This window comes from Ovis aries, chromosome 2 (assembly GCF_016772045.2).
Source record: "Ovis aries strain OAR_USU_Benz2616 breed Rambouillet chromosome 2, ARS-UI_Ramb_v3.0, whole genome shotgun sequence".
Lineage (NCBI taxonomy): Eukaryota > Metazoa > Chordata > Mammalia > Artiodactyla > Bovidae > Ovis > Ovis aries.
The window spans coordinates 204,391,299-204,404,176 of record NC_056055.1 but is presented as its reverse complement, the minus strand read 5'-3'; the positions used below and the strand labels follow the sequence as shown (position 1 = coordinate 204,404,176).

The 12,878-nt window shown below is 41.3% G+C and overlaps 1 protein-coding gene across 7 annotated transcripts in view; it reads right to left on the bottom strand.

The window, feature by feature from the left end:
- The window catches only part of KIAA2012 (KIAA2012 ortholog), a 133,166-nt gene extending 120,557 nt beyond the window's left edge, over positions 1-12,609 (bottom strand). For all 7 annotated transcript variants that reach the window (XM_027965099.3, XM_012142767.5, XM_004004834.6 and 4 more), the window contains exons 1-2: positions 12,205-12,609; positions 10,571-10,855 (exon numbers count right to left, since the gene is read on the bottom strand). In XM_027965099.3, coding sequence (XP_027820900.2) covers positions 10,571-10,855; positions 12,205-12,288 — 369 coding nt within the window. In that variant the 5' untranslated portion in view covers positions 12,289-12,609. The remainder of the gene's footprint in view (positions 1-10,570; positions 10,856-12,204) is intronic.
- Positions 12,610-12,878: the final 269 nt, after the last annotated feature.

Genomic DNA, 12,878 nt, shown 5'->3' with positions numbered 1-12,878 from the left:
AAATCCCGTGGATGGAGGAGCCTGGTAGGCTACAGTCCGTGGGGTCACAAAGAGTCGGATATGGCTGAGTGAATTCACTCACTCACTCATAGTTAATATAAGAGCTAAAACTATAAAACTCTTAGGATAAAACTTAGGGGAAAAGCTTCATGACATTGGATTTGGTGATGATTTCTTGTATATGACACCAAAAGAACAGGCAACAGAAGAAAAAGTAGATAAGTTGGACTTCATGAAAATGTAAAATCTGGAAATTCCCTGGTGGTTCAGTGGTTAAGTCTCCATGGTTCTCTTGCAGGGGGCACGAGTTTGATCCCTGGACAGGGAACTAAGATCCCACATGCCATGTGGCCAAAAAAAGAAAAGAAAATGAAAGACTCTTCTGCATCAAAGAACACTATCAGGAGTGAAAAGGCCAACCCACAGAATGGGAGAAATTATTTTCAGATTATATATTTGATAAGGGATTAATATGCAGAATGTATGAAGAACACTTACAACTCAAAAATAAAAATCAATCTGATTTTAAAGTGGGCAAAAGACTTGAACAGACATTTTCCCAAAGAAGACATATAGATGACCAATAAGCATATGAAAAGATGTTCAATATTACTTGTTACTAAGAAATGCAAGTCAAAACCACAATGAGATACCACTTCACACTCATTAAGAGCTATTATTAAAAAAAAAAAAACCACACACAGAAAATAACAAGGGTTATTGAAGGTTTGGAGAAATTGAAACCCTTGGGCAAGGCTAATAGGAATGTCAAATGATGTAGTGGCTGCTATGGAAACCAGTATTGTGGTTCCCCCAAAAACGAAAAAATAGAATTATGTATGATCCAGCAATTCTACTTCTGGGTATATGCTCAAAAGAATTAAAAGCAGGGAAATTGACAGATATTTGTACACCCATATTTATAGCAGCATTATTCATAATGGCCAAAATGTGAAAGCAAGCTAAGTGTCCATCAACTGATGAATGAATAAACAAATTGTGGTATATACACTCTTGAGAAACCTATATGCAGGTCAGGAAGCAACAGTTAGAACTGGACATGGAACAACAGACTGGTTCCAAATAGGAAAAGGCGTACAATCAAGGCTGTATGTTGTCACCCTGCTTATTTAACTTCTATGCAGAGTACATCATGAGAAATGCTGGGCTGGAAGAAGCACAAGCTGGAATCAAGATTGCCAGGAGAAATATCAATAACCTCAGATATGCAGATGACACCACCCTTATGGCAGAAAGTGAAGAGGAACCAAAAAGCGTCTTGATGAAAGTGAAAGAGGAGAGTGAAAAAGTTGGCTTAAAGCTCAACATTCAGAAAACGAAGATCATGGTATCTGGTCCCATCACTTCATGGGAAATAGATGGGGAAACAGTGGAAATAGTGTCAGACTTTATTTTTTTGGGCTCCAAAATCACTGCAGATGGTAATTGCAGCCATGAAATTAAAAGACGCTTACTCCTTGGAAGGAAAGTTATGGCCAACCTAGATAGCATATTGAAAAGCAGAGACATTACTTTGCCAACAAACGTCTGTCTAGTCAAGGCTATGGTTTTTCCAGTGGTCATGTATGGATGTGAGAGTTGGACTGTGAAGAAAGCTGAGCGCCGAAGAATTGATGCTTTTGAACTGTGGTGTTGGAGAAGACACTTGAGAGTCCCTTGGACTGCAAGGAGATCCAACCAGTCCATTCTAAAGGAGATCCGTCCTGGGTGTTCTTTGGAAGCAATGATGCTAAAGCTGAAACTCCAGTACTTTGGCCACCTCATGCGAAGAGTTGACTCATTGGAAAAGACTCTGATGCTGGGAGGGATTGAGGGTAGGAGGAGAAGGGGACGACAGAGGATGAGATGGCTGGATGGCATCACAGACTCGATGGGCATGAGTAAACTCTGGGAGTTGGTGATGGACAGGGAGGCCTGGTGTGCTGTAATTCATGGGGTCGCAAAGAGTCAGACACGACTGAGCGACTGAACTGAACTGAACTGAACACATAGTGAAGTGCTATTCAGCTTTCAAAAGAAAGGAAATTCTGATACCTGCTACAGTATGAACGAACCTTGAAGACATTATGTTAAATGAAATAAACCAATCACAAAATACTGAAAGGATAACTACCATATGATTTTACTCTTATGAGGTATATACAATGGTCAAATTCATAGACACAAAGATTAGAACAATGGAAAATAGGGAATTACTGTTTAATGTGTACAGAGTGTCAGTTTTTCAAGATAAAAAAGTTTTGGAAATGGATAGTGGTAATGGTTATATAGCAAGGTGAATGTACTTACTGCCACTCAGCTGTACACTTAAATTGATTAAAATGGTAAATGTTATGTTTATGTATACTTTACAACAATAAAAAGTACACATAAAGTTGTTGTGAGGATTAAATGAGATAATTAGTATTAAGTGCTTAGAATGCTGATGGGTACAATACTGTTACTTAAGTGTTTGCCTATTACTTAGGTATTAGCTGTTATTATACATACTGTCCATCAGATGGTTATACTAGGGAGCCAATGGATGAAATACATACAGCCAAGCCTACTGGGTCATATGTATGGCTTACTTGAACATGTTACCTGCAACCCAGGTTGGTTTTATTAAAAATCTGATTCGTGTTCCTAGAAGGATAGTAAAGGGTTTTGTAAGATGCATTGGAAGAACCAGAGACCTTTTAAAAAAATGCTGTTTAAGGCAGGAGAGATGTTTTTTTCCCTTGGAGCATGTAGAATCTTCAAAATCAGGCCCTCTAGGTATTAAGAGTGGAGCTTTGGATCAGCTGTCTAAGCTCTAATTCTAGCTCCACCACTTAGAAATATAACTTTGGGAGAGTTAGTCAAGCTCAAGCCCCCATTTCTCCTGCTACACTATGGAGGTAATGGTGGCACACCACTCATAAACTTGTGCAGATTGAGTGTAGTTATAGAGATTAAATGGCTGACCTACAGCAAGCATTCGGTAAATGTTAGCTATTATTGATAAAACCTTTGACCTCATCACGGATGACCCGTGCATCTCTTCTGATGTTTCCTACTTCTAGTTTGTTAAAAGCTCTAAGTACAGCTGCTCAGGAGCTGCCTAAATGGAGCACACTTAGAAGAAGAAGTGAAGTCAGGTCATACTCCCCTCGCTGCTTTGGTGCCTCTCTTGACACCTTGTTAGCTTCCCCAGTGGCTCAGATGGTGAAGAATCTGCCTGCAATGCGGGAGACTCAGGTTTGATCCCTAGGTCCAGAAGATCCCCTGGAGAAGGGAGCAGCAACCCACTCCAGTATTCTTGCCTGGAGAATTCCACGGCAAGCTAGTTCATGGGTTGCAAAGAGTCAGACATGAGTTAAGTGACTACACTTTGACACCTTGTTAACAGCCATCAGAGCATTTCTTAGGGACACCATCAAACCAGCAGCAGGTAATTATTCAGGACTTGCAAACGGACTTTGTTTTCCTGATCACTGGCTGAAAGGATAATGTATTATTCTTCCTACTTTTCTGTATCTTTCTATTTTATATAACGAGCTAACATTGTGATTAGGATGGGAAAATAAACTTCATTCACAAAACATTATCATAATATTACTTGATAAAATAGAAGCCTGAAGTTACCTTTGTGGGCGGCATACTGACTGTAAATACCCTTTGGATAGTTAAGCGCCTTGAGTACAGAGATTAGGCAGTGTGGAATCAGCAGAGCAAGGTTGACAATGCTTTTAAGTGTGCGTGTGTGCTAAGTCATTTCAGTCGTGTCCAACTCTTTGCAACCCTGTGGACTATAGCCTGCCAGGCTCCTCTGTCCAGTGGATTCTCCAGGCAAGAATACTGGAGTGGGTTGCTGTGCCCTCCTCCAGGGAGTGTAACCACATTTATAAGGGAGATGACAGACCCAATACAACCTTGGTTGAAACCAGTTATAGTAAACTGAATCCTGTTCATCCTTCAATGGGATAAAGAAATGAGATGTTCTGTGAAATGAACTTTTTAACAAATTATTTTTAATACATTATTTAGTCAAATACCATGTTAGACATTTAAAATATTACTGGACTTATAAAATTCTAAAAATATAAGAAGAATAAATGCTAAACCAATGAAAATTAGTTACATTTTCTGATGATTTGAGAGGTACTTGAGGTTTCTGCTAGGCTTCAAAAGCATCATGTTGATTGTTATCTAGATACTACTTCAAATTATGGTTATTTAGATTTCATAGTTATTTGATTTTTAAATACATGATGGGAAGCTGGATGAATTAGAAGCCTCATGGTTTTAACTTTGAGAATATTTGAACAGTATTTCCTTCTTCTTTTTTTTTTTAACCAAAGCAACGTATCTGTGTGTATCTAGAAGAGTAAGAACTCTGACATCTAATGTCTTGACTTAGCATTTATCTTTGCTCATTAGGAAGTTGGGCTGTCAAGAAAGTTAAAGAGTAGGTGTGTTGGGCTATAAAATTCAGACGGATTGCTGCATGCTTGTCTTTAGATACATATACAGCACTGGAGATGGTGTGAGATGCTTTAAAATTTGATTTCACCTTCCTGCGACAGCCTTGATTCTCACGGGTCTGAGTGGAGCCTGTGTTGTGTGGCTCTCCTGATTCACAGCTCAGCCAGGAGAATTCTCTCTGTGAGCAGCACTGCTCTATAGATTGCCCACCCTCACTTTTACCCCCTCCGCATTGTGGCTCTTTTGCTTTGAGTGTGGTGTTTTTAACTCTTGTACTCTATTATTTGGATGATGAAATGCTGGCCCCGGGGAACAGATGGTGTGATGATCGCAGGGCTCAATTTACAGCACTGTTTCTATTCCGGTTCCCTGCCCAATCCTACCTGGCTCTCTACGGTCAACCTGGAGACTACTTGTCAGTACCATTTCAAGGCCATAGGCTCTTATTTTTTAAATCCCATGACTTAAAAATTTTTTTTTGGAAAGGATATGTAAAAATAAAAGTATGACATAATCTCACCACCATGGTTAAATTTTGATGTGTATCTTCCTGTTTATATAACTAATTTTAAAAAATTGGGATTATAGTCGAGAGGTGATGTTTTCTATACTGTCTAGTCTTGAAGTCTGGTGTAATTATCTACATGGCTGTATAACTTTGAGTGAATTACATGAATTCTCTATGGTTTAATTTCCTTACTTTTAAAATGAGATAGTAATAGTACCTACCCCTACAATTGATAGAAGGTATATTGAGTTATATAATAGAAAGTACTTAGAACAGTGGCTGGAACATTTTAAATACTAAAAAATGTTAATGCATATTGGTATTTTTATTAACTGAGTACTATTTTTTAACCTGCTTTAAAAAAATACACTATTTTCTCATGTTATTCGTGACTTTATTATTTACTCATGACGTGTTATTCATGAGTAATACATGACTTTATTGCCTGACCCCAAAATCACTGTATGACTGTGTTTAATCAATGTCTCATTGTTGGCTATGTATTATTTTCAGTGTTTTGCATGATAAATAACCCTGTAGCAAACATTCTTGTGCATGAATCTTTGGCCACATCTCTAAGGCAACGTCATAAAAATAGAATGCTGAATCAAAGAGTGATTAGCCCTTTTCAGGTTTTTGCCAAAATGCCCTCTAGAAATGTCACGTGAATTTGTACTTCTGCTGTATGAGACAGCTCATTTCCCCATGGCCTTCTCAGTAGTGGATATTATGATTTTAAAAGTTTTTTGCCAGGCTGTAGCTTTTGTAATCAGATGATGCTCTGTAGTTTCCAGAGCTCTCCTCTTCTGACTGTGTTCATTGTTTTTAATACCAACTCACTCTTGAGTTATTTTTCTTCTATTTTAATCTACCATGTCCTCTAATCTTAAATTCCTGCCTTATTACTATTCCAAACATTTTCTTTCCTTTCTGATTTCCTCACACTATTTTCCTTCTGTTCACTGGAGTTAGACAACAGTGTTCTGTTTGTACATTTGTAAGTAGGGAAAAACCACTAGACCATTCAGGTATGACCTAAATCATATCCCTTATGATTATACAGTGGAAGTGAGAAAGAGATTTAAGGGACTATATCTGATAGACAGAGTGCCTGATGAACTGTGAACAGAGGTTCATGACATTGTACAGGAGACAGTGATCAAGACCATCCCCAAGAAAAAGAAATGCAAAAAAGCAAAATGGCTATCTGAGGAGGCCTTACAAATAGCTGTGAAAAGAAGGAAGTGAAAGCAAAGGAGAAAAGGAAAGATATACTCATTTGAATGAAGAATTCCAAAGAATAGCAAGGAGAAATAAGAAAGCCTTCCTCAGTGATCAGTGCAAAGAAAAATAGAGGAAAACCATAGAATGGGAAAGGCTAGAGATCTCTTCAAGAAAATTAGTGATACCAAGGGAACATCTCATGTGAAGATGGACTCTATATAGGACAGAAGTGTTATGGACCTAACAGAAGCAGAAGATGTTGAGAAGAGGTGGCAAAAGTACACAGAAGAACTGTATAAAAAAGATCTTTATGACCAAGATAATCACAATGGTGTGATCACTCACCTAGAGTCAGACATCCTGGAATGAGAAGTCAAGTGGGCCTTAGGAAGCATCACTATGAACAAAGCTAATGGAGGTGATGGAATTCCAGTTGAGCTATTTCAAATCCTGAAAGACAATGTTGTGAACGTGTGGCACTCAATATGCCAGCAAATTTGGAAAACTCAGCAGTGGCCACAGGACTGGAAAAGGTCAATTTCATTCCAATCCCAAAGAAAGGCAATGCCAAAGAATGCTCAAACTACCGCACGATTGCACTCATCTCACATGCTAGTAAAGTAATGCTCAAAATTCTCCAAGCCAGGCTTCAGCAATACGTGAACCGTGAACTTCCAGATGTTCAAGCTGGTTTTAGAAAAGGCAGAGGAACCAGAGATCAAATTGCCAACATCCGCTGGATCATGGAAAAAGCAAAAGAGTTCCAGAAAAACATCTATTTCTGCTTTATTGACTATGCCAAAGCCTTTGACTGTGTGGATCACAAGAAACTGTGGAAAATTCTGAAAGAGATGGGAATACCAGACCACCTGACCTGCCTCTTAAGAAACCTGTATGCAGGTCAGGAAGCAACAGTTAGAACTGGACATGGAACAACAGACTGGTTCCAAATAGGAAAAGGAGTACGTCAAGGTTGTATATTATCACCCTGCTTATTTAACATCTATGCAGAGTACATCATGAGAAACGCTGGGCTGAAAGAAGCACAAGCTGGAATCAAGATTGCTGGGAGAAATATCAATAACCTCAGATATGCAGATGATACCACCCTTATAACACAAAGCAAAGAAGAAGAAAGAGCCTCTTGAAAGTGAAAGAGGAGAGTGAAAAAGTTGGCTTAAAGCTCAACATTCAGAGAACTGAGATCATGGCATCCAGTCCCATCACCTCATGCAAATAGATGGGGAAACAGTGGAAACAGTGGCTGACTTTATTTTTGGGGCTTCAAAATCACTGCAGCTTATGACTGCAGTCATGAAATTAAAAGACATTTACTCCTTGGAAGAAAAGCTATGACCAACCTAGACAGCAGAGACATTTAAAAAGCAGACATTAAAAAGCAGAGACATTACTTTGCCAGCAAGGTCTGTCTCATCAAGGCTATGGTTTTTCCAGTAGTCATGTATGGATGTGAGAGCTGGACTATAAAGAAAGCTGAGTGCCAAAGAATTGATGCTTTTGAACTGGGGTATTGGAGAAGACTCTTGAGAGTCCCTTGAACTGCAAGGAGATCCAACCAGTCCATCCTAAAGGAGATCAGTCCTGAGTGTTCATTGGAAGGACTGATGTTGAACCTGTAACTCCAATACTTTGGCCACCTGATGCAAAGAGCTGACTCCTTGGAAAAGACCCTGATGCTGGGAAAGATTGAAGGCAGGAAAAGGAGACAGCAGAGGATGAGATGGCTGGATGGCATCACTGACTCAGTGGACATGAGTCTGGGTAAACTCCGGGAGTTTGTGATGGACAGGGAAGCCTGACATGCTGTGGTCCATGGGGTCGCAAAGGGTCGGACACGACTGAGGGACTGAACTGAATGTGGTTAATATGGTAGATGGATACCTCAGGAAGATGGGAACTTCTTTTTTCCATTGAGCCCAGGTCTAACTAAAAAGGAATCCATCCCCCAGAGATTCATCTACTTTATAAAGAAATAAGATTCCTGTTGCCTGGAATATTTCAGCCATATGGACGAGCATCTGAAAACTGTAGAAGGTATTCTTGCTCTGGGCAGTAAGTCAGCCTACATATCAGTGTCCACCCAGTAAAACAGAAACCACTCTAAATATTTAAACGAAGAAGGAATTTAATTCAGGGAGTTGATTACACCAGTGACTAGAAAGCTCAGAAGCCAAAAAGATGTTAAGGCAACACTGAGATTACTAACACCAGGAAGCCAGTCTGACCCCTATGCTAAAGGACAGAAGGAGTAGCTGGCAAGGTCACCTGGAAGAACCTGGAGCCACAATGGGCCTTCCTGGAGCTGGATCACAGAGGTGATGGAGGTACTTCTCACCACCATGGGTGGACTGGGAGGAGAGAAATACCCAGGTTTTTCTCTTCTCCCTCTCCAACCTCCTTCCAATGTCACCCAATGGCAAATTCAATTAGAAGCCAGTTGACACAGATGTCTGTGGAATTACATGCAGCCTGTGGCCAATCCCACTGTGATACAGAGTGGAGTAAGGTAAGAGTGAGGAGAGGATGTGAGTGCAAACAGGCCAAGGTCTGACACAGATTCCTGGAAGCCCCCCACCCCCCCACTCCAGTCCACAGACAACAGGGTGAAGTGCAAAGCATGGAGAGGTAGGCAGTCTTGGTGTGAATCTGGGCTCTGTCATTTACTAGCTCTGAGAATTTGGCCAAGTCAGTTAACTCTTCCAAGCCTCAGTTTCCTCATCTACAAACGAGGGCAAGAGAAACCACATCTCACAGGTCATTGTGAAGATTTAATGCAATAATAGTTGTAATATAATAATAAGCATTCAACAACAATTGGTTTTCTTTCATCCAAGAATTTATGATTTTTAATATCAAGGTCAACTGGGCATTTGGTCAAGGTCATTAAGCTTCTTTGAAATATTTTGAAAGAAGGGCAGAGAAATTTTCCTTTTGGAAGCTCTGTATTGGAGGATATGATAAATTGCTCTATAATGATACTGAGGGATGATTTAAAACACATTGAGGGTATCATGCATGATTGATTCATTCATTTCACAAACATTTATGAGTACTCGCTATTTTTTTTTCTGGAAACTAAGATTTAGATGTGGTTTCTGCCCTCAAGGAGATGGCAACTGATGGACCAGAGATGACTTGTGATATACGATGGTATGGGAATGCTCACAGAGGAGGGAGCAATGGGATAGCTCTGTCTAGGGAAGTGGGAGAAGCTTCAGTGGGTGATGATAGTGGAGTTGTGTTTTGAAGGATGAAGGGGAGTTTTCCAGATGTAGAGGCATGTGCGAAAATGTAGAGTTACAAAAGGGCACAAGATATTAGTGGAATGGTGAGCTCTTCACATGGATGGGGCCTTGAGGGGTCCATGGTCATGGTGGTGGTTAGAACAAGGGGCAGATATGGCTAGAAAGGAAAGAGAAAGCCAGTGCATGAAGGGCCTGGCATAGAAGTTAACGACTTTATCCTACGGAGAAAGAAAAGCCAGCAGAGACTTTTAAACTAGGGAGTCTCCCACCGTCTATGACCTAAAATTTCATGAAGTGGCACGTCATCCCAGTCTCTCTCATGGCCTCAACCAAAGGGCTGATGCAATGCTGATGTATAAAGCAGGGGATATATATACATCTCACAAGGGATTAGAAAGCATGAATCAGAAGAATGAGCACAAGGGTTTCCCCTTGATATTAAATTCAGGGTGGAAAAAGTCATTACTTATCCTGCAGATGCTGAAGGGCTCAAGGTAAATATTTAAAATATTCTCCTTTCCACAAAGCCAAGAATATCAGAGGTGTGAAGATGATGCTTGCGGCTATGAGACAGGATTTCAAGGATGCTGATGAAATGTCTGCTGGCAGGACCTGTCTGAATTCTGAAAAGGACCTTGTGTTATATAATGGAAAGGAAAACACAAAACGATAATAAAATAGTCCGGGTGGGTCAAACAGTAAAGAATCTGCCTGCAATGCAGGCTACCGGGGTTCCATCCCTGGGTGAGAAAAATCCCCTGGAGGGGGAAATGGCAACCCACTCCAGAAATCTTGCCTGGTCCATTCCATGGACAGAGGAGCCTGATAGGCTACCACCCATGGGATCAAAAAGAGTCAGACATGACTAAGCAACTTTCACTTCAATTCACATGTGTTCCAGAGCCCTTTCATGTTGATTACTTCATGTAAGCCTCATGACAGTGGCGTGCCATGAGTACAATCCCATTCTGGAGAGGAAGAAATGGAAATCTGAGGGTTTCAGAGCTTCCTAGGATCTGTGCAGAAGTTATACCCAAGTCTGTAGCTGGACTTCTAGACACACAGAACAGGGCCTTCTCTGAGCCTTGGACCCTGCTCTGCTTACCTGTCTCCTTCCGTATGCCAGGATGGCTTCTTTGAGGTCCTGCAGTGTGTGCAGTTCAAGATCTGGCCTCTTCCTGCAGCCTTTGGGGCGGTAGGGGCCTTTTCTCTTCTCTTCGGGGGTCCATGCTGAAATAGCCACACCTTCCGAGTAGAGGATCAGGGCGCCTTTTCTAGTGCTGAATGTTTTAGGAAGAAAGAGGCTCCATGTGTGCTGGTCAGCGTTGCCCTCATCCTGTGGTTTTCTGACCAGGATGTAATCTTCCGGGGACTTCCAGTTCAAGTAATCCTGCAGTGGAAACAAAACTCCTTAAATTGGTCCACTGTGGAAGGCCCCTTCAAGGCAAATACTGTCTGGGCAAGTGTTTAACATGTTGTCTGTGACTGGTTTTCTCTGAATTGCTCACATGGTGTCACAAACACAGTATTTTTTTTTTCATTTTTTCATTTATTTATTTTTTAACACCAAAAACATTTTGTATTGGGGTATAGCCAGTTAACAATATTATGATAGTTTCAGGTGAACAGTGAAGGGACTCAGCCATATATATACATGTATCCATTCTTTTCCACACCCCCACACTCCTCTTAGCAACTGATTTTTTTCTCCACCTCTCAGAGTTAGTAGAACCCGGGCATAGTTCTCTTTTACCCCATATAACTTTCAAGAGAGCCTTTTTATGCCTAGAGGCTTGCATAGGGTAGAATGTGGCTTCTAGGCCAGTTAAAATTTCCTGGTATGCAAGGAAGTAGGAAGAATTACCAAGGGCAGTAGATAACTTTGAAATTAGACCTGGAGTAGCTGGCAGTTTAAATGGGAGAAAACCATTCCAACTCATCGCTTCAGCTGTATGCAGGGAGAATTTCTATACGTTCCAGATGCTATGTAATGTTACCTAATTTGGCTGTTTAGGAGCCTATAAACCAGTTACATATCTTGTAAGTAAGTGAATGCCATTGGCCACAGAGGTCCTTTGAAACTTTATATGTCTTTTAATACAGCGAAGGTCGAATATCATGACAAACTACCATGACAATGGAAATCTCTGTGTGATCCAAAAATTTTCAAAGCACCCCCAGTGGATTTCTTATTCCTGGCAGGATTCAATGAAATAAAATTCCAGTACAACAAAGGAATTTTGCCACCTCTTTAAAAATCTTCTAAAATGAAAAAAAAATTTTTTTTTCTTATATTAAATATGAGTCCTTGTGGGTTGAATTCCAGAAGGTTCAAGGAAGCCATTGAATTGGCACGAACACACTCAGCATTTCAACCACAGAACATGATGTCTAAAAACCCAAATAGCCATCAGCTTGCCTAGAACCCAGGTGGAAATTTTGGTCTTGTACCAAACTGCCCCAATTCTAGACCACGTGGAATCTCTTCCAGTCTAAAGCAAATGAGGCCATAAATCAGTGAAGGAGGGGGAGGACAAGGGCCCAGGTGGCAACTTCCGTGGGTCAAGCAAACTACCTTATTTTCTTGAGTTTCACCAAGGAGGAGGGATGATCTCTCGGTGACCCCCACCACCTCAGAAACAAAACCAACCAAAACACACAGGGCTCAGCCCCAAGTGGAAAAACAGAACGTTCCCCTCCCATCCCCCAGATATGCTTTTATTCGTTGGTAAGACTCACCTCCGGTTCAAAATAGACTTCTAGCTTCTGTTTGTCCTGGACCAGCTTTCCATGTCCCCGGCTCAGGAGGGAGAGGGTGAACATGGTTTTCCTCTGAGCACCCTTCTCAAGGGCAGTTCATCTTGGTTTTGAAGGCTGAAAACTGGTCACACCTCAGGGTTTCCTGAGCTCAGCAGTGAGCCCAAGAAGACCACAAACACTGGGCCTTTTATGAAATACATTTTTTTTCACTCATACAGCAGCTTCTTAATAACAACTAGCCACACAGTTTAGACAGTGTGTGTCTTTGTCGGGAGAAAAAATAAACCACACACCCAGACTCCTCAAGCCCTGGATTGTCTGCTCTCTGGGCAGCCCTCTCTCTCCTCTTCGCCTGCACCCTTGTTGTGCCTGGTCCTGTTGCTCGGGTACCGCCCGTGTGCAATGGCAGATCTGGGCCACAGGCACCCTCCTTCTCACTGTGACCGGAGGTTGTTTCCTGGTTGCTATGGTAGCACAGGGACGTGAAGTCGCTTAAGCCGGAGTAGGCAAGGCAGGGACTGTTGAGGGCAGGGTTCACACCCTGTGGGGACGGAGGGTCAAATGGACATTGAAGAGACCAGGCTCAGATTTCAGGGATGGGGGGCATGTTGGGATATTCTTTCTGTTACAGGACTTGTCCTGCTGGTAGAGAG